The sequence below is a fragment of the Loxodonta africana genome, chromosome 16 (genome assembly GCF_030014295.1).
Source record: "Loxodonta africana isolate mLoxAfr1 chromosome 16, mLoxAfr1.hap2, whole genome shotgun sequence".
Taxonomy (NCBI): domain Eukaryota; kingdom Metazoa; phylum Chordata; class Mammalia; order Proboscidea; family Elephantidae; genus Loxodonta; species Loxodonta africana.
Window position 1 is genome coordinate 30702004 of NC_087357.1, and position 26947 is coordinate 30728950.

At 51.2% G+C, this 26947-nt stretch overlaps 1 protein-coding gene across 1 annotated transcript in view; it reads right to left on the minus strand.

The window, feature by feature from the left end:
• Positions 1 to 22564, minus strand: part of NEURL1 (neuralized E3 ubiquitin protein ligase 1) — a 35132-nt gene extending 12568 nt beyond the window's left edge. The window contains exons 1-3 of the mRNA XM_064269356.1: positions 22432 to 22564; positions 7441 to 7682; positions 6713 to 7034 (exon numbers count right to left, since the gene is read on the minus strand). Of these exons, the coding sequence (XP_064125426.1) occupies positions 6713 to 7034; positions 7441 to 7682; positions 22432 to 22465 (598 nt within the window). The 5' untranslated portion in view covers positions 22466 to 22564. The remainder of the gene's footprint in view (positions 1 to 6712; positions 7035 to 7440; positions 7683 to 22431) is intronic.
• Positions 22565 to 26947: the final 4383 nt, after the last annotated feature.

Sequence of the window (26947 nt, forward strand, 5' to 3'; positions counted from 1 at the left end):
CGGTGTGACCAACTACCAGCTGTGTGACCTTGAGCAAATTACGGAACCTTTCTGAGTCTCCATTTCCTTTTCTATGAAATGCATACAATAATAAACTTTTTTAGGGTTGATGTGAGGATAAAATGAAGTAAAGCACATGAAAGCCCTAATACAGAGCCTGGACACATAGTAGGCGTTCAGTAAATTACAGAGAGAAATATATAAGCAATATATACAATAGAGAGATGATTATACTATGTACAAAGAGGGCTTAGGGTGTTTTCTTAAGCAGCAGGACAGTACATGATGGAGAACTGCTTATACCACTTAGACCTCCACATGCATCAGGCACTGAGGAGAAAGGGTCATTGAAGACAGGAGAGGCCAGAGAAGGCTTCCTAGAGGAGGAGAAGGTTGGTATAGGGCCCTGATATTGTTGATAGAATTTGGGGTCAGCAGAAGGAAAGTGCCTGGAATAGCCTCTGACATAGGAACAACAATTTTTTTTTAATTAAGAAGAAATTAAAATTATCAGAGAAGAAGAAATCATGATCAGCATCTTCGACTCTTTCTTCATCTCAAGAGCTAGGCTCAGGCTCTTTAAACTAATATTTGCCTCTCAGTCCCTAGCAGGCACAACTGAGAGTAAATATTGGTTTAGCCTGGGAAGTGGAAGCCCCAGATGGCAGTGTGGCCCTTGGCCGGGGACCGCTCACGCTGCCAGTGCCACCAAGATGGGGCACGCCCGGACAGGGGACCTGATGCAGAGGCCTCATCTCCGAACGGGCCTGGGTACCTCTTTGCGGGGCTGGCCCGACACCCAGAGAATTGGCCCAGCAGCAGCTTGGCCCTCAGGAAACTACCCAGAAAGTCTCCGTCCATCTCTCTCCTCCGTAGGCTGGTGCGGGTCTTCTACCAAGACCTGGGAACCTGTCTGTAGGCAGGGGCAAAGACCAGGGGCAAAGCAGAGTGTCACAGGCCCTTGGGAGCCCATCTCATGCCCTCCTAATGCTCCTGTGGGTTCAGCCACTACCACGGTGATATGCCAACAGGCCCCCACTTGCTGACCTTATCCCCAGATCAGCCTGAAAGATCTGAATTCCAGACCCAGCCTGGCTTCTGACCCACTGAGAGGGTTTAGGCAATTCTCTGGACCTCACATTTCCCCACTGTCACTCACAATTCCTCCTACTGAAGAGCCTGACAACACAGAAGCTGCTGGAAACTTTCTATTCCCATGGTTCCCTCCCCTGTGATGTGTGTGCACACCTATCCCCACAAGGCACCCGCTGCCTTTCCACTTCATCCTCTCTCCCCTTCCCTCGCCTTCCCAGGATGTTGTTGTGTGCTGTGGAGTCAATTCCAACTCATAAGAGATCCTATAGGACACAGTAGAACTGCCCACAGAGTTTCCTAGGCTGTAATCTTCATTGCAGCAGATCACCAGGTCTTTTCTCCCATGCAGTAGCTGGTGAGTTCAAACTGCCCATCAAGTGCTTAACCGTTACACCTCCTGGGCTCCCCTTCTGACTGCTAATTCTCACCTCTGCCTGCACATACCCCTCCACTGGCCTAAAATGTTCCTCCCCAACCAATACATTCTTTTCACCTCCCTTGGTTCCTGACTTGAAATTCATCTCCTATAGGAAGTCCTCCTGGATTGCTCCCCGCCTGCACCCCCAGTTTCACTCTTAGCCTACACTTAATTGCAGAACTGGATGTAGGCCACCTTGTAGCGGTATATGGAATGTTCCCCAGTGTAATCACTCCTTAAGAAGAGAAGCTGGGTTTCCATGCTTTTGTTTCCCCAAGCCCCTACATAGTGCCCAGGCCCTGGTGGGCATAGAAGGGTGCTCAGGGGTGCCTTGTAAGTGAGCCTTGCCTCACCAGCCTGCTGCTAGCACCCATGGTTACTCTTCCTGTGCCAACATTTCTGAAAGGAGCAGGAAGACCTTGAAAAATTGGGATAGGAGCTTATCTCTGCAAGTATTAATCACCCCATAAAACTTGCGTTTATTTAGTTGCTGGCAGGTCCTTCTTCCTGGAGGTAGGAAAATGTTATTCTTGGAGATACCAGCCTGGGCTTGGGCCAGGGCACCCGAGGAAAGCGGGTGATCTGCGGCACTCCAGCATGTCACAGGTCACAGGGAGCCTGGAAGGGCTGAAGCTGGCCTGCTGGGGCCATGGATTAGGGTCAGGGCATTGGGGGCAGGCATGGGGTACATGCCCAGAGGCACCAGTCAGAGAGAGACACCAGCCCCTGCCTCCCCATCTGGGGAGATGGCCAATCCTTCCACGGCCAAGTTTTACCTCTATGGGCCAGGTGCCCCAGGAAGCCTCTGGTCTGAGGAGCAGATAACAGACCAGGTAGAATTTGGAAGCCTTTGGCCAAGGTTCCAGACAGAGGTGGGCGGGATGGAGGGCGGTGCAGGGAGGGCACAGGCTCAGCAAGAAATTCTTAAAGATCAGACACTGGTTTGGGGGACAATCACCCTAGGAAAGGCTGGCCTGTCCTCAGGGTCAACAAGACAGAAAGCTACTTTCCTCAGAAGAGAGAGAGGAACTTGGAAGTAGCAGCTGGGAAGGAAGACAGGAAAGTGAGAGGAGCCTGGGGAGCCTCAGCCAGTCAAGGGGCTGAGAAAGAAAGACCACCCATTCCCCACTCCCTGCCACAGGGGAGAAGGAAGAGAGAGGGAGCAGTGGAGAGAAAGACCCAGAAAGATACAGATGTCTCAAGGTGGCAGGCAATGGAAGGAGGCAGGAGAGATGGGAAGCAGGGAAGAGAGGAACAAGGAGAGGAAAGGAAATCAACCCAGAGACTGGTTAAGGCAGCTGGTAGGATCCCAGAGGGCAGGGCCGGGGAATGAGGGTTTAGCACAGCAAGCCCGCCTCACACCTCGGAAGATATCTTGGATGAACCTCTTTTTTTTTTTTAACAAAACAAAATCAGTGTAGGAAGAACAAAATGAAGAGATATTTTAATCTGCTAATTGAATTTAGGGGCCATCATCAGTGTTTGAAAATGCCCAGGGATTATGGTGATTTATAGCTGGGATGGAAATCAGCTGAGGCCTTGGCCTTATTGGGTGTCCAAAGAGGAGTCTGCTGGGAAATCCAAATGCAACTGAAAATACCGTAGGAAAATCCATTTATAGTCAAACAGGGGGAATGGGGCCAGGCGAAGTCAGGCTGCCTGGGCTCTGGCCCCAGGGTGGGGGCCCTTCAAATTACTCTCCAGGCCTCTGAGGGTTAGAAGCCTCCTTTCACCTGGAATTTCTCCTTCATTTCCACTCACCCAGATCCTCCTGGAACTTGTAGGTTAAGCCTAAATCCCCTCTTCCGAGAAGACATCCTGGATTATATCCTCCCTCAGCTTCCTCTGGCCTCCTGCCTCCCTTAATGCCTAAACCCGCTGGGGGGTAGTGGGAAAGTCACTGCTTTTGGCATTTAGAAAACTCAGTTCAAGCCCCAGTTGTGCCACAGACCTACACAGGCAAGCTTCCACAGGCCTCAGTTTTCTCCCTGCCAAATGGGGATAAAAACCACTCACTCAGAGACTGCTGCTGGAGGGTTAAATGAGATTAACCAGATGGAAGTCATCTCTGGCAGATGGCAGGGATCCTATGACCACAGCTTTTAATGATTTACTGTCTTCTCTTAGGTTATGCCCTGATTGTGTCTTCAGTGTTTGCTTTGTCTCCGTAATTTCCCAGTGAGCCTGGGGCTGTCTGTGGGCAGGACTGGGTCTACTTCCACTCCCTACCCACTCACATTTTCCTTTATCCAGCAAGGCATCTGTTCTGCCATTCATCCATCCCAGCACTCTTCCCTACCCACCCCGCAAATATCACTGACCATCCTCCACATGCCAGGCACGAGATCCCATTCTAGAGAGGAACCAGGATGGGTAAGGCACAGGCCCCTCCGTAAAGCCCTCACCATCTTGTGGGGGAAACAGACATCTGGATAGACTGAGGCACAGCCAATGCCTCAGTGCTGAGAGTGCAGGCACCATGTGGTGGACACCAAAGAAAGAGAACAGAATTCTGCCCAGGAAGGCTTCAGGGAGGAGGTGGCTTTCGAGCTGGGCCTTAAAGCCAGAACAGGATTTTGATCCTTGTGGGCTGTGGGGAAGGGCATTCCTGGCTTAGGGAAGAGCAAGAATGTTGGCCTCACCTCCTTCAAACCTCCTGGGCAGAGCCCTGGGCCAAGTCATAGTATTCACAACCACTGTACAGATGATAAGACTGAGGCTCAGAGAAAAATTTCCAGACTGGAGCTCACACTCAAGTCTTGGAACCCCAAGTGATTGAAATGTCAGGCCCTAAGGATATCTGAGCAGTGGGAAGATGTTCACTTAACTGGAGGTTACGCATGTCCCACTCTAGGATGGGTGGGAATGACTGACAGCAGTTGATTATTGTCATGGATTGAATTACGTATCCCCACCAAATGTGTATCAACTTGGTTAGGCCATGATTTCCAGTAATGTGTGATTGTCCTCCATTTTGTGATTGTTTAATTTTATGTTAAGAGGGTTAGGGTGGGATTACTCAGGTCACCTCCCTGATCCAAAGTAAAGGGAGTTTCCCTGGGGTGTGCCCTGCACCATCTTTTATCTCTCAAGAGGTAAAAGGAAAGGGAAGCAAGCAGAGAGTAGGGGACCTCATACTACCAAGAAAGCAGTGCTGGGAGCAGAGCACACCCTTTGGACCTGAGGTCCCTGTGCTGAGATGTTCCCAGACCAAGGGAAGACTGATGATGAGGACCTTCCTCCAGAGCCAACAGGGACAGAAAGCTTTCCCCTGGAGGTGACACCCTGAATTTGGACTTGTAGCCTACTAGACTGTGAGAGAATAAATTTCTCTTTGTTAAAGCCATCCACTTGTGGTATTTCTGTTATAGCAGCACTAGATGACTAAATCAATTACCAACTGTGGGTCAACTGCTTGACATGATCCTTCACAAGAACCCTGAAATAGTTATTATTATCCCCATTTTACAGATGAGGAAACTGAAGTCCCATGGATAGCACAGGGTGAGGCCAAGATCTGAGCTGGGTCTGTTGGACTTTACAGCCTGGGCGCATAACCCTTTATGCCTCTGACAGGTAGAAGCCCTGCAGGTGCACCCACTTCACAGAGGGAATGAAAAGCAGATAATGCTCTTCAGCTTGGGCTCCCTTCCTCAAGAGCTAACCCAGCAATGGCCTGGTTTGGGGCTCTTAACACGTTAATGTGAATGTAGAAACACTTTTATTGAGTTGGAAAACAGAAGGTTCCTGAAGTATTAGTTAATAAAAACAGCCCCCTAATGTCTGGAACTCAACAAACAGAAAGGCTTCTGACAATTACTCATTTGTTTGTTTTTATTTTCGCTGTCTTTTTACTCAAAAAAAAATGTGCTTTGAAAAGAAGAGCTTCACTGTTTCTAGGCTCTAATGTCAGAAAAGAAAAAAAGTTTTTCAGCCACCTCCATGGCAGGGAAAGCGGGTAGGGATGGGAGATGGGAGAAAGGAGTATTGGTTGAGCATCTACTTGGTACCCAGGACCATGGGGGGCACTTTACTCACAGCCTCTTTAATTGCATTTAATTTCCCATCAACCCATTTTACAGATGAAGAAGCTGAGGCACATGCAGGCTTTGCATGAGGACAGAGCAAATTTACCAATGGGTTGGTTTACACCCACATTTTAAGTGTGTGTTCACACATACTCATGAATGCAAACACACTTGCTCACATGCACAAGTGTAGCAAGGTGGGAAGAATTCTAGGCTGGAAGTCAGGGGACCAGGGTTCTAGTCCCAACTCAGCCACCAACTCACTGTGTGACCCTCGGAAGCTTGAACCTCTTTGTGGCCCCTTCTAGCCCTGGCATTTTATGGTCCCATCTTTCTCTGCCTCCCTCTTCCCCCACTTGGTCAGGAAGCCTGATAACCTCTGCAAGTCAGGCAGCCTTCTGATGCTCCTCATCCCCCCTACAGGAGGGCACTCTCACTTTCCTGAAACAGCCTTATGCTGAGGACCCAGGAGCCCCTGGAGGAGTCTTAAACCCCCACTAGTGCTTTTTTTTAGTGCTTTCTGCTCTCCCCTACAAAATGCACTAGGGTAGGGGTTGGAGCACAGCCTCCTGGGGGGCTGCAGAGCCTAAGTGTTACGCATTCGTTTTGGAGTTGGACAGGCTCAGGGCTGAGGGACAGCTCTACCCCTTATCTGCTGTGTCTCCTGGGGCAGCAATTCAACCTCCCTGAGCTTGAGTCTCCCCTGTATGGATCTAATAATGGAATCTGTCTCCCAAGGTTGCTATGAGAATGGGCACTAACAAAGTAAGTACTCCATAAACTATTAAAAAAAAAAAAAAAACTATAAGCACTCTATACATTATGGTTACAATGATTAATATTCATTACTTCCTGGGGGTGGAGGTCCTTAAGACTGCTAATTATGGTTTTGAAGGTTGTACACTGCTCAAGGGCATAGTCTGAGACAGTGAAGAGGGCAGACATCTCATCCAGGCTCCCTTTGTCAGAGCTGTGGGCCTGGAGAAAGGATGCACTCTGTGTTCCGCAGCTCACACAAAGGCTCTGGGGCTCCCATGCCCACTTGGCCCTGGACTGCTACCAGTTGCTGAGGGGCCCCCACACCTGATGGGACTGAGCAGTGTCAGATCACAGCACCTGGAGGCTGAGTAGTGTGCCCTAAACCAAAGGGGCCAGAGGGGATGGCACTCACCAAGCAGCTGGACGCCCTGCGTGAGGCCGTAGACGTCCACCAGGGCCCAGAGTGGGTCAGCCGTGCGGACCCCGTTGAAGAAGAGCATAGCAGTGGAGTCGTTGATGCGGTAGAAGACACGGCCCTTCTTGTCCACCCAGAAGGCAATGATGTTGCCCTCATTGGCAAACTCCTCAGGTAGCGCTTTGGCCCAGAAGCCACTCTGGGACACCAGGTCAGGGCAGGCGTACTTGGGCAGTGAGTCAGGGTGGATGCGGGATGGGTCCTTGCTTGTGAAGCCCAGTCGCAGGGCCCCGCTCCAGCAGCACTGCTTCTTGATGATCTGGGCAGGCAGAGGGCTGGCTCAGACAGCCTCCAGCCCAGCCCAGCCTCTGAACCCCCCATCAGTCAGACCAAGGGGAAGGAGTAGGCCCTTCCCTAAAGAACACCCTCGGACAGACTCCCAGCTCACCCACCAGGAAGCCTTCCCACCAGTCTGGTGAGAGCTAGTGGGTCCCATGGCCACTCTACTCCCCTGTTCCTTCTTGGTCACACAGGGAAGGTTGAGAAAGGAGAAGAGTAAGAAATAGGGAAGAGAAAGTAGGGGAATGAGGGAAGAGCAGAAGTGGCAGTAGAGAGGAAAGAGAAGGGGCAGGGTATAGTAATGGCAGTGACAGAAGGCAGTCATGAGGGAGAAAGCTCAGAGGCCCAGGGTAAGACAGTGATGGGCAGCAGGGAGGAGGTCCCACCTTCAGCCTGACTTGCTCGTAGATGAGGACCGGGCGGTTACTGAAGGTGATGGCATTGCAGAAGCTGGCCTGCCTCTTGACGGCCTTGTGGCTGAGGTCCATGAGGATCTGGGAGCCCTTGGTGTGTGGGTGGAAGAGCAATGGTGTAGCCGGAAGCCCACCACCAGACAGCACTGGAGGGCAGTGCTTCTGCTTGTGGTGGCATCGGTGGGAGGTGACAGGGAATGAGCCCCCAATGGAGTCTGCAAGGGAACAAACCACAGTGTCAGAGAACTTGATGGGTCCAAGAGCTGGGTCAGGGCCCCTGGGGAAGGGCAGAGAGCAGGGGCATAACCTCCCACCACCACCATCTATGATCGTCCTTCACCCACCACCTCCCACCACCACCATCTACCATCGTCCTTCACCCGGCACCTCACACCACCACCATCTACCATCATTCTTCACCCACCACCTACCACCACCATCTACCACCGTCCTTCACCCACCACCTACCACCACCACAATCTACCATTATCCTTCACCTGCCACCTATCACATCCATCACCCACCACCTCCCACCACCACCATCTACCATCGTCCTTCACCCACCACCCACCACCACCACCACCATTATCCCTCACCCACCACCTATCATATCTTTCACCCACCACCTCCTACCACCACCATCTACCATCATCCTTCACCCACCACCTCCCACCACCACCATCTACCATCATCCTTCACCCACTACCTCCCACCACCACCATCTACCATCATCCTTCATCCACCACCTATAACATTCTTCACTCACCACCTCCCACCACCACCATCTACCACATTCTTCACCCACCACCTCCTACAACCATCAGCTATCACCACCATCCTTCACCCATTACCTCCCAGCACCACCATCATAATAAATCACCATTTACTACCATTGTCCACCACCAGTCACTGCCACTCACTACCACCATCTTTTATTCATTCACTTATTCTATTCAATAAATATTCATGATACATCTGTTGAATACCAGGTCCTGTCCTAGGCACTGGAGATACAGGTATGAAACATACATGGATCCTGTTCTCAAGATGCCAACAGTCCAGGAAGAGAGATAAGACATGGGCAGAATTGCACTACAAAAAAAGCAGAGAGTGATTTAATGGACACAGAACAACGGAAATAATGAAAATGTTCACGCATTGTGAAGAATGTAACCAATGTCACTAAATAATTTGTGTAGAAATTGTTGAATGGGAACCTAATGCTGTGTAAACTTTCACTGAAAACACACTAAAAATATTACTTAAAAAAGGCAGACAGTGATAAGTGCCAAAGGGACTACAGGCAGGTCACTTCTCAGGAAGGCTTCCTGGAGGAGGAGGAGACACTGGAGCTGGGCTGACAAGGCTCGTTCGTTGCAGGGGACATATAACCTTGGGGCTGCCATTTGATACCAGGAAGGTGGGTGGGGCCGGTTTCTGCATCATCAGCCCCAGAAACATGCCCTCACCCCCAGGTTCCTTCCTGCTGTACACTGCCGTGCCTGCACCATCTTGGACTCCAGTGGGTTCCGCTTCACCCAGACCTTCTACGCGGAAACTGAGATTTGTCTCAAGCACTCCTGGCTGGAGAGACACCGTGCCTTCTCTGCAGACAGCTCTGCCAGTTGCCATTGAGTCAAATCCAACTCATGGGAACCCCATGTGTATCAAAGCAGAACTGTGCTCCATAGGGTTTTCGATGGTTATTTTTTGGAAGTAGATCATCAGGCCTTTCTTCCAAGGCACCTCTGGGTAGACTTAAACCTTCAACCTTTGGGTTAGCAGATGAGTGCATTAACTTTGCACCACCCAGGGACGCCCCAGACAGCTCTACCACACCGCAAAATGGGATAGAGAATAGGCTTGATTCAGGAGAAGGCGCATGCAGTTGGCATCCAGGAGCCAGAGCAGGGAGGGAAAAGAACACTGGACTGGGTGTTAGGTGGCTTGCATCTGTCACTAGCTGGCTGTGTGACCTTGGGGATGTCACCCTCTCTAGCACAATGGATGGCCTCTGCCCTGTGGCTCTAAGGTGTATCATCAGAACTGGCAGCTTTAATACACAGTCTCAGGGGCTGAGGGCCCAGGTGGGGAGGTGTTTACTTCTTGCCCAAGATCTGTATCCTGTCTACCAGGAAGGGAAGTCCCCGGCCCATTCGGTCATCTTGAAGGAACAGAGGCATGGAGGATGGGGGCAGGGAGGTGAGGGGTGGAAAGCCACAAAATGTGACAGACACCTTCTGGGATATTTCCAATTCCGAGGCAGGAACTTAATAATGCAGAGAGTTCGATAGACTGGGACTGCACAGAGGCCTTCCACTCCCTAAGGGGGTGGGGAGTTTCCCCAGGAAGGAGACCAGAAGAAAGGGAGGGAGAAGACAGGGAGGGAGGAGAGAGGGAGGGAGGGATCCTGAGAGCAGGCTTGCTCAGACCCCTGTCTAGGCTGTGTTTGCATTGGTTTACTTTACTTTGCATCTTTGCTTCCTCCTTCCCAGAAGGGCCCCAGACACAGTCTCCATAGCCCAGAGCCAGCGGGACACCTGTCCACAGGCCTCCAGGCCTCTCTGGAGCAGCTTGCTGTGGGTCAGGCCCATTGGGTGGACATAGCATGAGGAGGAGCTAGTCTTGGTCTTAGCCAAGGAGACAAGGCTGGAACCGTTAAACAGTACTCAGAGGCTCTGGAGAGCCTTCCTACTGTGAGGACTGGAATTGTTCAGAGGGAACCCAGACAGTCTGGGAAGGCTACCTTGAAGAAGCAGATGCCCCTCTGGGCAGAGGAGGTCATTCCAGGGAAGGGGACATTTCGGGAAAAGGGCAGAGGGTGGCACTGGCTACAGGATTCATGCCTAGAAAAGGTGCCCTTTGGAGTCAGGCCAACTTCAGACACAGTTTGACTTTTGCTTTCCAAAAAATACCTACTGAGGAAAAGTAACATTATATATTATTTAGAGATACATAAACCAAAACCAAAAATCAAACCTGTTTCCATCGAGTAGATTCTGGCTCATAGCGACCTTACAGGACAGAGTAGAACTGCCCCATAGGGCTTCTGAGGAGCAGCTGGTAGATTTGAACTGCCCACCTTTTGGTTAGCAGTCATAGCTCTTAACCACTGTGCCGCCAGGGCTCCAAATTAAAGTGTAAAAGAAAAAGATACCTGCTGGGCAAATGGATGACGAATTGTGCTATATCTGTATAATAGACTACTACTCAGCAGTGAAAAGGATGACCTACTGATATGCACAACACAGTGGACGAATTTCAAAGTAATCATGCTGTGTGAAAGAAGCCAACTGGACCAACAGTTCTCTTCAAAACCCCTTCTTCTCCTCCCCACCCTGTCCTAGTTTTATCAAATTCTAGAAAATACAAACTAAGCTGTAATGATTAAAAAGCAGGTTGGTGTTGCCTGGAGATGGTGGGGGGAGAGAGAGGGAATTACAAAGGGACATGAGGGAACATTGGGGGTTGATGGCTATGTTCATTATCTCGATTGTGGTGGTGCTTTCATGCGTGTATGTGTATGTCAAAACTCACCAAACTATACTCCTTAAATACATGCAGTTTTAGTGTACATCAATTATACCTCAATAAAGCAGATGTTTAAAAACCTGCTGGCCCCAGCAGCTGATTATAGCCGGGGCCTCCCTTCCACAGCACCTACCCAGAATCCAAGGGCCAACTGCGAGGCCTCAGCTCCCTTCAAAGTACTTCCTCTTCTTCCCAGCCCAGCCCTGTTGGGGTACTGGGGCCCTCGGCAAAGGTCCAAGAAACACTAGCTCTGGGCCAATATGGTGGAGGAAACACCCAGGGGCCAAAGACCCAGGCCCCAGAAGGGCTATTCCCTGGGTGCAGATCCCTTGCCAATTCCAGGGCTGGGTAGGATTCAGGGTGGGTCAGGGCTGGTGCAGGCCCAGACACCCTGGCTATAGCAGAGCAGATAGAGAAGAGGGGTTGGGGCACCCTGGTCCCCGGAGGGACAAGATGCACCCAGACCTGTGGTTTCACAAAGACATGTATGAGCACACACATACCTGTGAGCACATGAAGGTAATCATGTGGGCGGGACCCAAGGAATCACACACGTACACGTGTACAGTGCGCACGCACACGTATGCATGCACACATAGATGCACAAAACAGTACACATAAAACACACCCACCACACATGGAGCATCTAATGATAATAAGGCAGCCATTTATTTACCAAGCATTTCCACATCCCAGGCTCTGGATTGTTTTATACACACTTTCCCATTCTATCCTTTATAGCAAGCTTATGAGGTAAGGAGGGATAATATCGTCCATTTTATCCATGACAAATCTGAGTCTCAGGAAGATTAAGTGACTTGCCCAAGGTCACACAGCCAGCAGGATGGGAATCTAGGAGCCAAATGCAGAAAATCTGACTCCAGGGCCTGGGTCATTAGTCCTCATGCATTAATATCCAAGCAATTGCGGGTTTGGTGTGCTGGATGCATTTTTTAATGCACATTAAAATATAGTCATTACTATCTTATGGGGGAACCCTGGTGACACCAGTGGCTAAGCATTCAGCTGCTAACCAAAAGGTCAGCAGTTCAAATCCAGCAGCTTGCTCCTTGAAAACTCTATCGGGCAGCTCGACTCTGTCCTACAGGGTCGCTATAAGTCAGAATCTCCTCAACTGCAATGGGTTTGGTACAGGTTTTTATCTTAGAGGGCAGTGAGTTTATGTTAATGGGGGAGGAATAATTCAGAAAAGGAGGGTGAGAATGGTTGCACAACTCGAAGAATGTAATCAGTGTCGCTGAATTGGGTATGTAGAAGCTGTTAAATTGGTGCCTGTTTTGCAGTGTATATTCTCAACAATGACAAAATAAAAAATTTTTTAAAGGAAAAAATGTAACAAAAAGTTCACCCACGTGCTACCTAAAGGCATCTCACATAGCACACTGAGGGACACATGGCATTCTAGTCTATTACGCTGCCTCCACAATACATGTGTCTGCTACCGAAACACAAAAATGAAAACCATGTTCTCAGCTCTCATACATTACTGGTGAGATGTAAAATGGTACAGCCAATGTGGAAAATGGTTTGGCAGTTTCCTATAAACACCTACCATATGACCCAGCAATCCTACTCCTGGGCATTTACCCAAGAGAAATGAAAACATACATCCACACAATGACCCGAATGCAAATGTATAGCAGCTTTATTCATAACAGCCGAAAACTGGAAACGACTCAAATGTCCTTTAACTGGTGAATGGATAACAAAATGTGCTACATCCACACAATGAAATACCGTTGTTGTTAGATGCCATCGAGTCGGTTCCAACTCATAGCAACTCCATTTACAACAGAACTAAATGCTGCTCAGTCCTGCTGCAGAAGACCTCTTTAAAGTGTTAAAAAGCTAAGATGTCACTTTGAGGACTAAGGTGCACAGGACCCAGGCCATGGTATTTTCAATACCTTCATATGCATGCGAAAGCTGGTCAATGAATCAGGAAGACTGAAGAAGAATTGATGCATTTGAATTCTGGTGCTGGGGAAGAATATTGAATATACCATGGACTACTAGAAGAAGAAACACATCTACCTTGGAAGAAATACAGCCAGAGTGCTCCTTAGAAATGAAGATGGCAAGACTTCGTCTCACGTACTTTGGACGTGTTATCAGGAGGGGCCAGTCCCCGGAGAAGGACATCATTCTTGGTAAAGTAAATGGTCATTGAAAAAGAGGAAGATCCTCAACATGTTGGATTGTTACAGTGGCTGCAACAATGAGCTCAAACACAGCAATGATTGTGAGAATAAAACACTACTCAGCAGTAAAAAGGAACACAGTCACTGATAAACACGGCAACACGGATGAACCTCAAAAGCACTTAACTAATAGAAAGAAGCCAGAGTCAAAAGACTGTATATACCATATGATTCCATTTGTATGACTGTCTGGGAAAGGCAAAACTGCAGAGATAAAAGATCAGTGGTTGCCAGGAGCTTGGGGGAGGGGAGAAATTTGACTACGAAAATGCAAGAAGGAACTTTTTATGGTGATGGCAATGTTCTACATCTTGATTGTGGTGGAGGTTACCCAACTTATGTTATTGTTGTTAGCTGTTGTTGGCCCCTAACTCATGGCAGCCCCCTCCACAACAGAACAAGACGATGCCTGGTCCACCATAATTCTTATCCATAGGGTCTTTACTGGCTGATTTTTGGAAGTAGATCACCAGTCCTTTCTTCCTAGTCTGTCTTAGTCTGGAAACTCCACTGAAACCTGTTCAGCATCATAGCAACACTCAAGCCTCCACTGACAGGTGGGCGGTGGCTGTGCCCGAGGTGCATTGGCCAGGAATTGAACATGGGTCTCCCACATGGCAGTTGAGAACTCTACCACTGAGACACAGCATCTAATGCTAGAGCTCATTTCCCACAGAGTACAAGATGGCAGACTTAGTGGGGAAAGGATGTGTGGAGGAGAGGCTGGGTATCCAGGCTGGGGGAGCAGCAAAGGGCCTTGAGACGCTGAGCCTGTGGGTTGCACAACTGTTCCACCAGTGGCAAGTGGTCCTGTGCCACCTGGCTCCCCACAGAGCTCCCAGGGAAGGCCGCCTTAGTGACAGCTTTACAAGCTTCTTGGGAACCATAGTGGGGGCACCCCCCTCAATCGAGGCTGCTGCTGACACAATGGAAATTCCCCCTCACAGCACTATTCCTTCTGGGCATTTATGAGCTGCCAGACACAAGCCTGGCCAGCCCCTGGTGTGACCCTCAGCCAGCTCTGGATCACATTCTTGCCTCTCACTGGGGTCCCAGAGGAGATGCCTGAACACCAGCTACCTCCGGAGTGACCTCCCCACTGCCCTCACTAAGATGCTCTGCCCCAGAACCATCCTGGTAGAGTCCCAGGGTGGGCTCAGCTGGGCTGACAAGGACAGTGACCAGCCTCTACTCGGCTTAATAGGTAGTCTTACTGCACATCCCCAACGCCCCTGAGACAGACCCTCAGAAGTTAAGTTACATGCCAAGGTCACCTGGTAAGAGTGAAAAGCCCAGATCTGAACCCAGGCCTGGCTGCCTCCAACCCAGCACCTAGTTTGCCATGCCATAGGTTCAAATCCTGGCTCTCACTGTGAGACCTCTGGGATTTTCCTCATCTGAGGTGATCCTTCAAGGGTTTCTTATAAAGATTAAGTGAGATAGTGCATGTAAAGCTTAGTAAATGGTTATTGTTGTTAATACTATTACTCTTGATGTCACTCCAAGTTTTCCTACCTCAATGTCTTTGCTCGAGCCATGCCCCCTGTCCCTCATATCTTTTCTCCCAGTCCTCCCTGCACCTCTCCAAATCCTACCCATCTTTCAAGGCCCAACTGAATCCCACAGAGCTCAGGAAGCCCCTGGGGCTCCTCAGCCCTCTGGGTCCTCTTGTTCTGATCTGAGGTCCTGAATACCAGAGCTGACATCATCATTTGCACCTCCTTCGAGGGAGGCTTGTCTCACTGGACAGTGGAGTGGGGCAAAGAACAGGAGCCCTGGAGGAAGGAGGCCCTGTTTTCAAACCCTGGCCACACCACAAATTTGCTGTGTGACTCTAGGCAAGTCGCTTCACCTCTCTGGACCTTGGTTTCCTTCTTTGTTAGTCTCAGAGCTATTGTGAGGACCCAGTGAGTTCAGAGATCTATAAGAATTTTGCAAACTGTAACTCCCGATTCCAACATATAAGGCTTATTTTTTCTTATTATTAACAATAGCAACAACACCATCCCTATTGGAAATGATCAGCTCATCTAATCAACCCAGTAGGAGGCTGGACACTTCTGTCTTATCTGACCTCAAAGGCCCTAATCGCAGATTACCAGGGTGGCTCTGATTTGGGCTTGCTCATAAGCATTAGTTGAACAGGGCCAGTCTGGGGGAAGAACGTGGGAGACAGAAGGGAGGTGGGGAGGACAGATTTGGAGGGGGCTTGGGTGCTTTTTTTTTTTGGGGGGGTGATAGAGATGACTGCAGAAATGAACTTTTCAGGGTTCCTTGAAAGGGCCCACCCCCCTCACCTCCCTCTTGCCTCCAGGTCTTGGCCCAAGCCAATTTTTCTGCTGAGAACCTTTCCTTCCTCCTTTCCACCTAAGTACCTGCCTTTCTCTCACTCATCCTTCAGATCTTCATTTTAAAACCCACTTTTGGGATCACAATAGAGGGTCCTGGACAGAGCTGGAGAAAAGTGTAGAACAAAATTCTAACTCAAAAAGAAGACCAGAATTGCTGGCCTAACAGAGACTGGAGAAACCCTGAGAGTATGGCCCCTGGACACCCTTTCAGCTCAGTAATGAGGTCACTCCTGAGGTTCACCCTCCAGCCAAAGATTGAACAGACCCATGGAAGAAAACAAGACTAAAGGTATGCACCAGCCCTTGAGCAGGGACTGGAAGGCAGGAGGGAACAGGAAAGCTGGTAATAGGGAGCCCAGGGTTGAGAAGGGAGAGTGTTGACATGTTGTGGGGCTGTTAACCAATGTCATATAACAATTTGTGTATTAACTGTTTGATGAGAAACTAGTTTGCTCTGTAAACCTTCATCTAAAGTACAATTTAAAAAAAGAAAAAAAAAAAACACTTTCTCCCAGGAGCCTCTCTGAGGCCCAGCTCAGGTTAGGGGCCACCATGGACCTTCAGGTCACCCTGCATCAGAATTACCATCACGGGACAGCCTTCCTCAACCCCAGCTGGGGCATGGAATTGAGCCCAGATGCCCTAAGGCAGCCACACACACACATGCGCTGCGTTAACTTGCTCTTCTGCATGGAGAATGGCGCTGGTGTGCACCATCCTCCTGACAAGCGAGAAAATCGTCACTCCAATCGTTTTCTGTGCTCTGCAGCACAGCTTCCTGACTGGAAAGGCTGAAGTGTTCTTTATGTCTGTCTATCTCCCTGGTGGAAACCCTGGTAGCGTAGTGGTTAAGTGCTATGGCTGCTAACCAAAAGGTTGGTAGTTCATATCCACCAGGGGCTCCTTGGAAACTCTATGGGGCAGTTCTACTCTATCCTATAGGGTCACTATGAGTCAGAATCAACTCGGTGGCAATGGGTTTTTTTGTTTTGTTTTCTTTTGTTTTTTGTCTCCCTGGTGGACTGTGAGACCCTGAGAGAAGAGAGCATGTCTGTCCTTTTTTCTGCCGTTTCCCCAGTGCCTAGCTCAGAGTACAGGGGCAGGTGCTTAATGAAAGTTGGTAGAATTGCCAGCATTCCATTCCTCAATCTACTGATCAGTTGGCAAGTATCTAAGGAACTTTGTGCCCTGCCTGTGTCCTGTGGAGAAATTAGAGACAAAGAAAACAAAAGAAAGCAGCTTCCTTCACCAAGATCCCACTGTACATGCCCTACAACAGCCCTGCCTGCTCAAGAACCTTCAATAGCTCCCCAGTTGCCTGCAGGAGAAAAGAAGGGGGAAAGAAAGGCCAAGAGGGTTCATTCTTTGTGTATCAGACATTGCACCAGATGCCTTTCAGATACAGTCTCATCTCACCCTCTCAATTCCCTAAAAGGTAGGTATCTGTGGGAGTAGCCTCTAAGATGGCACCAATGATCCCCACCTCCTGGCATTCATGCCCTTATGTAATCCCTTCCCCTTGAATGTGGGCTAGATCTAGCAACTAGCTTCTACTGAATAGAATGCAGGAGATGAAATGCAATGCCACTTCCAAGATTGGATTATAAAAAGACTGCGGTTTCTGTCTTGGTTACTCTAGCTCTTGTTCTTTCTTCGATTGTTCCCTCTGGGAGAAATCATGTGTCATATTGTAAGGCAGACCCGTGGAGAAGCCCATGTGGTGAAGGACCAAGGCCTGCCATTAACCATGTGAGTAAGCTTGGATATGGATTCCAGTCGAGCCTTCAGTTGAGACCACAGCCCCAGCCAATAACTTGCCTGCAACCTCATAAGAGACAAAGGCACCAAGCTAAGCTATGCCCAGATTTCTGACCCACCAAAACTGTAAGATAATACATGTGAGTAGTTTTAAGCCATTCAAATTTTGTTAATTTGTTATGCAGCAATAGATAACTAATACGGTATTAATAGCCCAATTTTACAGATAAGGAAACAAAGGCTCTTGGAGGTTAATGATTTACCTAAGGTCACATAGCAGATAAGCAGCAGATCTGGGCTGTAAACGAATCTGTCTCACTGCACAGCCCTCCCCAGCAGGCCCCTGCTAGCTGGCCAGCATGCTCAGCCCCCTCTCCCCTACACGACCCTCCCCTCCATCCAGGTCAGTGTCTTGGGGCCTCTGCAACCCACACGCATATCCCTTCATCATTTTTGGCCTGGGCTTAGGGGCCACGTTAGCACCCTGCCATCACCCCCAGAGTGGCCGGCTATGTACACAGCAGCTCCTGCCACTCCCTGGAAGGAATTCATGACGATGAGGTGGTGAGAGAGGGTGACAGGGGGTGCATAGGACAGGCATCTTCAGAGCCAAGTTAATCTCCAGCTGAGCCTTCTGCTCTCACTCACACTGCAACATCCCAATCTCTGACATTTCCCACAGCCAGATGTGCACACAGCTGTGCCTCCCAAAATCCTCTCTGCTGGGAGAGGGACCAGCTCCTCCTTCTCCCTTCCCTCTGCCCCACCCTAAGATTCCAGAAGGGGATTCCAGAGATAACTATTCTGGGCTCAGCTCCTGTCCCTGTCTTCCCACACCTTCCTGAAAGCCCCTCAGGCCTGGAAATGAGGGCAAGCCCTGCCCAGGCTCAGTCACAAGGAGCTGCACACCACACACACCATCAGCCTTAGTTCCCCTGACACAAATCCACACTCAGCCATGGGTACATGCGTGCGCACACACAGATGGTGGGTGTACATTCAGTGCTGGGGGCCAAGTCCGGGCTGGGGGATGCAGAGGATGAAATCGGGGTCCTCGGGGGCAGCCAGGTGCATGAACGTGGGCACTGATACCGGCACACACATGCCTGGAGGAGCCTCCATGAAACATCCAGAAAAGCATCCTCCATTCACAGAGCGCACACTGTGCGCAAGGCACACTGCCGTTTGACTCACTCACTTCTTCTTCCTATAAGCCTACGAGGGAAATCTTACCCTTTCCAATTTACAGAAGTGGACAGTGAGACTCAGACAGATGTGGGGACTGACCCAAAGTCACACAGACAGTAAGAGTGAAGCAGGATCCACACTCCCACCAAGAACACCCGCCTCCCCTTCCCTTTGCTTTCCAAGCCTTGCCTGGCCTCAGGGCCTAGCTCAGGTCTCATCTGATGGCTCCATCCCACCTGCCCCTTCAGTCCACCTTCAGCTCCAACTGCTACATGATCCAGCCGGACACGGGCCTGCACCCACCCTCTTCCCTCTTACCCATTCACCAAGCACCTACTGTATGCTCATGTGTGCCAGGCACGGGCTGAGTTAGGAAATACAGAGATGAATCAACCTGACTCACTGGCCCAGGACCCACAGGTGCACAAGGGGTGTGGATGAGTGCATACATCGGTCCACACACACATCTTCCAGCCTCCAGGGATCACCTTGGCCTAAGCCTCCAGAGCTGCTGCCAGGAGACAGGTGGCTCCCTTGGGGCTAATCCTGAGTCCCATAAGGCCATTTGATGCCTCCGCCCCTGCTGCCTGTTTGAGAATTAAGGAACCCAGAAGCAGAAGTAGGAAGCTGGCTGCAGAAGAACAAGGCCTGTTTTCCCCTCTAAGCCGCCGCTGGGTTAGCTGTTGCCCCACTCTGGGGCCACCGCAACCGCCTTTGTGAAACGAGAGAGTGGGAACCAATCTCTCAGGTCCCTGCACCCTGACATCCTTCGTTTCTAGGGTTTGTTAAGTCCAGAGACCAACCTGGGAGTGACATGTGTCTCTACTCCTGTGTCTGCTGCACGTGTGTGTGTCACCCACACACAACCCCTCAGCCCTGGAGGGAGTGTTGAGGGAGGCAGAGAAGGGAAGGGAGGAGAGGGGAGGGGAGAGGAGAGGAGGAGAAAGGAGGAAAGAGGAGGGGAGGGCTCCTAACAGTTCTGACTCCCTCAGTGCAGTCCCCACCCCGCCCTCCGCCATCCTGCCCCAAAGACTGGGAACAGCTCTGGAAATCTGCCGGATGAAAGAGATCAAGCATGTAACTGCTGAAACCATTTTCCAAATGGGAATTAATTTCTGCCATCAGTTTCCTGCCAGGCTGGTCCCAGAGGAGCCCAGCTCCTCACCACCAGCTCCACCACACACACACAACACAGGCGTGCACACTGACACAGAAACACAGACATCTACAAAGTAACAAGGACATGTCAAGCATGGAGGGCCTCAAATGTGGGTGTTCACACACAGAAACAGACACAACAACACACATAGATATGCAACCACACAGGTACACAAACAGAGATGGCCGACTCACAGGCACACGACCATTACACCATGTAAACATAGCCAAAACACGCACACAAACACACACTAGATAAACCCACACAGGGTCCTGGGTCAGCCACCACTACACTCCCCTTGCCTCTTACTTTAACTCAGCAATCTGAAGATCCCGAGGCCCCTAGGAAGGCACAAAACCTCTGCACCCCCACTCCCCCCATTCACCACCCACAAGGAGGAAACCAGAACAGCCAGTGTGCACTGACCACACAGGCACAAGTATGTGAGGACGTGGGTGTGTTCGTTCATGTGAGGACTTACATGCATGCAAGGGTTCAGGCTATGGGGCTACATGGGCATAGGGGACCACCTCTCCAGAACCCTCGATTCCCTCTTCCTGTTCATGGCCTGTTGAGGCAGAGCCCAAGGCCAGCTTAACAGAGGCTCGTCTGAGGAGGGTGATCTTGCAGGGCATGGAGGCCAAGGGAGATAGCACTTTGATTATTCACCAACAGCTACCTAGCCTGGAGGACAAATTCCTAGAGTTCTCAGTCCACCCCAAGCTATCCTCCTGTCCCCCAGGGGAAGAGGAGGGGAGAGGACCCCAGCCTTGGAATGCCTTTCTAGGCCTTCTTGATTTTCCCATGTGAACCGTTCTACACATATTGTCTCATTTCATCCTCACAACAGTCCTATGATGAAGGTACTATTATTTGCCCCACTGTCAGATGAGAAAACTGAGGCTCAGGAAGATACCCGCTCTCACCACACAACAAAGAAAGTGGCAGAGCAAGGGCCTGAACACATGTCTGTCTACTCCAGACCGTGAGCCCTTGACGGCCATATGCCATTGGTCTCAGGGTCTTCATCCCCTACAAAACCTATGCTCCAAGGCAGCCAGTGGGCAGTGTGCTGTGTCCTGAGTCCACTTTGAGGGCCTCTCTGTTCTTCCCAGGCCACCCACTTGTCCAAGTCTGACTCCAGCGGAAAATGCCAATCTGTTCCAGACCCTCTGCCAACAGGGCTCGCTGGGGCCAAGGAGCCCTGAGAAGAGTTCCCACCCCACAGACAAGCAGGGCCAGGCTCAGGTCACCACAGCTCGAGTCTCAGGCCAAGGCCCATGCCACTGGCACTGCCCCTGGCCTGGCTCCGGATTATGTGTCTTCCAGGGCCTTCCATCTGTCACTTAGCCCTCCAGGCCCAGGACGAAATTCATTTCCTTTTAAGAGAGCCAATGGTTTGCTTTTCCCATGTCTCCTTCTCTGCCTTTTTTTGTTTTTGTTTTTAATTAGAAATTACTCTCCCAAAGTCCAGAACCTAGAAAGGGAGAAGCCACCTGCCCACCAGTCCTGGCCACAGCTTCCCACCCACTCTTCCACCACCCTCCTTCCTTCCCGGCCTCTCCAAGGTTTCTCTGCCCAGTAGACTCAGCAGATGGACACTGCCCCATCTCCTAATACCCAGCCCAAGGGGAGAGGAGGGGACTTGGGGGAGTGTGGCAGGGACTCCCCAAGGTCAGCCCATGCTGTCTGGCACCAGCCAGTTTATAAAGGAACCCAGTTCCTGGGGCCCAGTGTTGACAAAACAAGTCCCCAGGAAGGCTCCCCCCTTCTGGGTCTGGTACCACAACATCGGCCATGTTGCCCCCAAAACATGCCACATGTGTGCAGGGTGGGGCCCAGCTACAGCTGAACAGGCCTATGAACAGCAGGGGCCTCAAGGGAACCCCACGGGCACACACCCCCTCCCTGTGCTGCTGCTCTCCAAGCTCAGACCCTCCCTCCTCTCCTCCAGGATAACACCCCCCTCCCCACAAGAAGGAAAGCAAACAAGACCACAGCACTAGAGCCGGGGTGGGAAGGGGGCAGGAGCTGGGACAAGCAGGTGCCCTACAAATGCGCAGCCAACCAGTGTGCCTCCCTTCTGCTCCTCCACCTGCCTGCTGTCGGTCTGTCTGACTGTGGACATGAACCCCAAGTGTGGGAAGTTTTTGGCCTCCCAGGCAGAGCACATGCTTTGAGAACTGAAGTCAGACAATGCAGGGGCTGTGACTTCCACACGCATGTGGTATGCACAAACTGGCACAGGTACACACCCACAGACACCTCCGATGCACATTCACAACAGACATGCAAGCACGCACATGCACACACGCGTGTGCCTGCACATCTCTCCGAGGCTTCATCACGGAACACGGCTCTGACCTCCACGGCCCACATCCCAGGCCCCACAAACAGGTCCCCCTGCTGTCTAAGTGTTTGGCCTCAGCAGGGGAGAGGGAATACAAACACCCAGGACCTCACATCCCACTTGGGGGCTTGTCAGCACCCCAGGGAGGTACGAAGACAAGGAGCCTTCTTGGGGAGACTCAGCTGCCTGACCTCTCACGGCTGTCAGAGACAGCCCCCCTTTCTCTCCTCCCCAGCTTCCCCTTGTTGTCCCCCACTCCAGTGCCCGCTGCCCGGAGCCCATCAAAGACTGAGGAGGTGGAGGGGATGAGCATGCCCTCCACCCCAGCACCCCTCCACTCCAGCCTCCCCAAATGGTCCCCGGGCTGGGGGTGGGTGGACCCCCAAGCATCAGCTGAGGCCTTACCTTGGACGGTACTCCGGGTGATCTGTCCCCCCATCGTGGGCAGCGGGCAGCGCAGCCACCTCCGTTTGGCTGGCCAGCCTCGTCACCGAGCTGCCCTGGCTGCCAGCTCCCCTCCTCCTCCCCCAGCGGCCGGCATGGCAGGGCCAAGCCGCAGCCCCTCCCGCGCCCCCAAGCGCTCCCACCCGCGAGGTGGCCCCACACACGCACACACCCCTCTGGCCCGCTCCCCGCTGCCTCCTAGCTCCCACCCACTCCCGAAGCCTCCCCCGCCTCCCGCACTGGTACAGGCGATGGGATCTGTCATGTTTATTTACATAAGGAGGAGGAGACTGGAGGCTTCCTGAAATAGCCGGCTCCAGAAAGCGCTGGAGATGCCCCAGTCCCAGCAGACACATACAGACACACAGACAGGCTGCATGCTTTGCCGATCACACACCTCATCCCCAACACAGGCAAACATGGATGGAGGGGCATAGGCGTGTATCTGCCTCACCAATCACCCAGGCCTACACACATATTCATTCCTCACACGGCTTTATGCAGCTACTACACACAGACCCTGGGCTAGGCGGGAGGATGTCTGGTGAGCACAACAGACCCTGGCTCTGCCCTCAAAGGGTGTACAATCCAGGTAGTGGAGCTAACAAAACGCTAACACCGTTTCTACCTTCTTCCAGGCACCTTTCCAAGTGCTTTGCATGTATTAACTCCGTCTGTCCTCAGGCTGAATAACGAGGGCGGCACTATTGTTACTATCAATAGGTGCCATTATTATTAAAATCTTACAGATGAGAAAACTGAGACAAAGAGAAGTTGCCTACCTAGAAAGTAGTAGGGCTGGGATTGAAATCTACACAGTCTGGCACAGGAATCCACACATTTGTCCCCACACCAAACTGTCCCTTCATTCATGCACATGCATACACACACCCCCCAATATATAGAGACCGGCACTCTTCAACTACCCCATGTCACACGCAAACACAGGCACACTCAGCCACCTGCCACACACCAGACACATGTGGACTGTCCTCTCTAGCACTAGGTGGGCCGCTGGGCACCCAAATTATCCTCAAAAGAGCAGCCACCATGCACTGAGCACTCCCTGTGTACCAGGCACTGTGCCTGCACCACCTGGTTTATATCCTACGTGGGAGGACTACTATTATACCCCTTTTACAGAAAAGAAAGTGGAGGCCCAGAGAGGCTAAGGAACTTGCCGGAGGTTACGCAGCAGGTCAGGGGCAGAGCCAGGAGGTCAGTTGCAGGCTCTCCTCAGGACAGGGACCTCTCCCAATATGACAGGACAGCTCTCTCCTCCCAGGCCCTGGCCCTGTCCCCAGGCCCTGTCCTCAGTGCCAGAGAGCTGGGTTCCCAGGGAAAGGTCTGGGTGGGGAGGGAAGACCAGTGGGTGGGCAGGAGAGCAGAACCGTAGGGGTGGGGAAGAAGCATGGGAAAGGAGGGGGCTACAGCCTATCAGATGGAGCTCAGAGGCCTGGCCTGGGGAGCTGTGAGGGGCTGTGCTAGGCTCTGAGCCCCCAGCAGCTACCACCCCTGCATGGGCCTGGGGAAGAGGTATGGTGTGGAGAAGGGGAAGGACACTAGGGCCTGACTGGCTTCATCAGCCAGAGCGCTGGGCAGCCCTTGGTGGGACAGCCACAAGCCCAGCGTGCTAATCCTCCTCCCAGAAGTGTGCCTGTGAAGCTGCGACACCCAGTTTCACACAAGGCAGCCCCCTTCCTAAGGCACCTGTACACGTGACTGTGCACAGTCCCCTCTACACACACAGACACACTCCCTGGCATACACACCTGGCTCACCTGGGGGGAGGCCAAGTCAGTCTGACCAAGAGGAAATAACTCAAACTCCTTTTGTAGGCTAAACATCATAGTAACAGCAAACAATTACAAGGTCTTACTGTGTGCCAGACACTGTTCCAAGCACATTACATATATTAACTTGTTCAACCCTAAGAGATAAGTTGTATTATAATGCCCATTTTACAGATAAAGAAACAGGCAAAAAGAGGCTGCTCTGGGGACTGTTCCTGCAGCAGCAGTTTCACCCTTTCACCCTGAGTGCCTTTTGTTGCACATGGCTGGGCCCTTCCCCACTCACACATCCACACGTGGCCATCGTGGTCTTCTCATGACCCAGCATCCCCACGCCAGCCTCCTTCCCACCTTGGCTCCTGTCTTCTCCCTACTTGAAATGTCCCCTTTCAATCCAGCTGGCACTGGGACCACCTCTTCTGGGAAGCCTCGTGGTACCCCAGGTACAGAGTAGGCCCCCCTTCTTGGAGCTTGTCTCTCCTCTGAGCTCCTGAGCTATGCCTCTCCCAACTCTTGTCTTACTCTACCCTACAGAGATAGCCATGGCCTAGCTGTGGCCTTCTGTGCTTGCCCCGGCTTTTCCTGGGTGTATCTCAACAATTCAAATCAACCAATATTTACCGAGCACCTACACTGTACCAGACACCAAGCTATGCCCTGGGGATGCAATGGTGATCAACAATAGGCAGGCCCTGGCTCTCATGGGCTTATAGTCTAGAGGGAAGCAAATGCTTATTTAGTATTCTCACTAAGGAACATATGATGACAATCCTAGAAAAGTATTTTGAAAGAAAGGAGCAAGGTGCTCAGGGCTCAGGGCAGGCTTCCTTGAAGAGCAATGGTGAAGGCAAGATCAGAAGGATAAGTAGGAATGTCCATGTGTTGAGGAGGTAGGTTAGGGGAAGGGTGCTCCAGACCATGAGGACCGCATGTACAAAGGCCCTGTGGCTGGAAAAGCAAGAGAAGCAAGGCTGGCATGACTGGAGCAGAGAGAGCAAGGAGGAGCCTGACAAGCCAAGGTGGTCTGGGGACACACCAGGTGGGTCTTGAAGGGTAGGTTGAAGAATCAGGTCTTTTTCTGAGAGCTATAGGGAACCCTCAACAGATTTCTGCAGGGAGGCAACAAGTCCAGACCTGCATTTCAGAAAGATCACTCCGCCATCTGGTACGGAGAATGCACTGGGGAAGGCAAGAGGCGCCTGGGGAGAATGAGGTGGCATCCAGCAGGGTTGGCCTGTTTCTGCCTGGGCTCTGCACTCCTCAGGCCCAGCACCATGCCCCACAGAGCCGGCACCCAGAAAATATACACAGACAGGACTGTGAGGAAGTAACCAAGCAGGGATGGGGGCAGGGTAGGGCTCAGTGACCTGGAGGCCTCTCTCTGGCCACTTGAGCCTGGGTCTGTGAAAATGGAGTGGAGAAGTTGGGGGGAGCCTGGGCCAACCCCTGAGCCTTCACAGCACCACTGTCTGAGGGGGGTTTCCAGCTCTTTCCCACACTCCCTTCCCATATTTAAATAGGAAGTGGCAATGTCCTGTAGCTAAGGCTTCCCTCCCCGACCTTCCCCAGAGCCTTGTCTGGCACCCCTACAGAGGAGGCAGCCTCACGAGATGGCAGCCTGAGTCGCAATCCTTCTCTGTTTTATTCATTGGGCATCACATAAAATTTCATTTGGCAAAAGGATTCTGTCACTAAAAGGGGTTAGAAAACCACTGAACTACATCATTCATTCATTCATCAAGCATTCAATGAATGCCAACTATGGCCCAGGCATCAGAGCTATAAGTGGTACACAAGACCCAATGCCTACCCTTCAGAAGCCAATGGTGTAATGGGGAGATGGACAAGGCAATTCCAGGTCCCCGCGGAAGCCCTCTGGGATCAAGGAATTAGGTTCTTTTGGCTAAATCATCTTAGTGTCCCTTTCTGTGCCATACTTTGGAAAGGATATGAAAGGGGAATAGAAACTCTATAAGAAAAGCTACAGAAGGGGTCCATTTATTTAATACTTTCCATGAGCCAGGCACTGTGCTAAGCATCTCACATGCGTAGTCTCACCGAATCCTCACAATATGCCTTTAGGAGTTATGATCATCACTATTTTGTAGTCTATAAAACAGAGGCTCAGAGGTTTGTTATCTGCCCAAGGTTATACGGAAGGGAAGAATCGAGCTAGGGTTCGAACCCAGGCCTGCCTGATATCGAAACTCATGCTCTATCCAGAAAAGTTCAAAGGACAGCAGATTCTTTTGTTTGAAGAACAGAAGACAAGTGAGGATGAGCCTTATCCTTAAGGAATTGGGTTTTATGTGGAGGCAAAGTCTAGTTATTTTCCAGTGGAACGAGGGTAGCATCCCTGAGATGGAGCTTAAATGGAGGCAGGGGAGACTATGAACAGGCATAAGCTGGACTTCCTGTCCACCCACAGGTGACCAAGACCAGAGCTAGAGATCCTATCCTGCAAATCTTGGAGAAACCAGAGCCTCTAGGTGGAGGCTGTAATACCTCAAAATCGACAGGGAAAAAACAGGGCTGGATGTGCCTTTGAGGAGTTCCCTGGACTGAAAGAATCCCTGTCAGACTTCAGGCAGAAACCTTCTCCCTGCCTGGCTAACTCCTGGCTGTATTTCCCTCTGGCCTCATCTGGGGAACTTTGTCTCCTTGGCTCTCTGAGCGTATCCAGC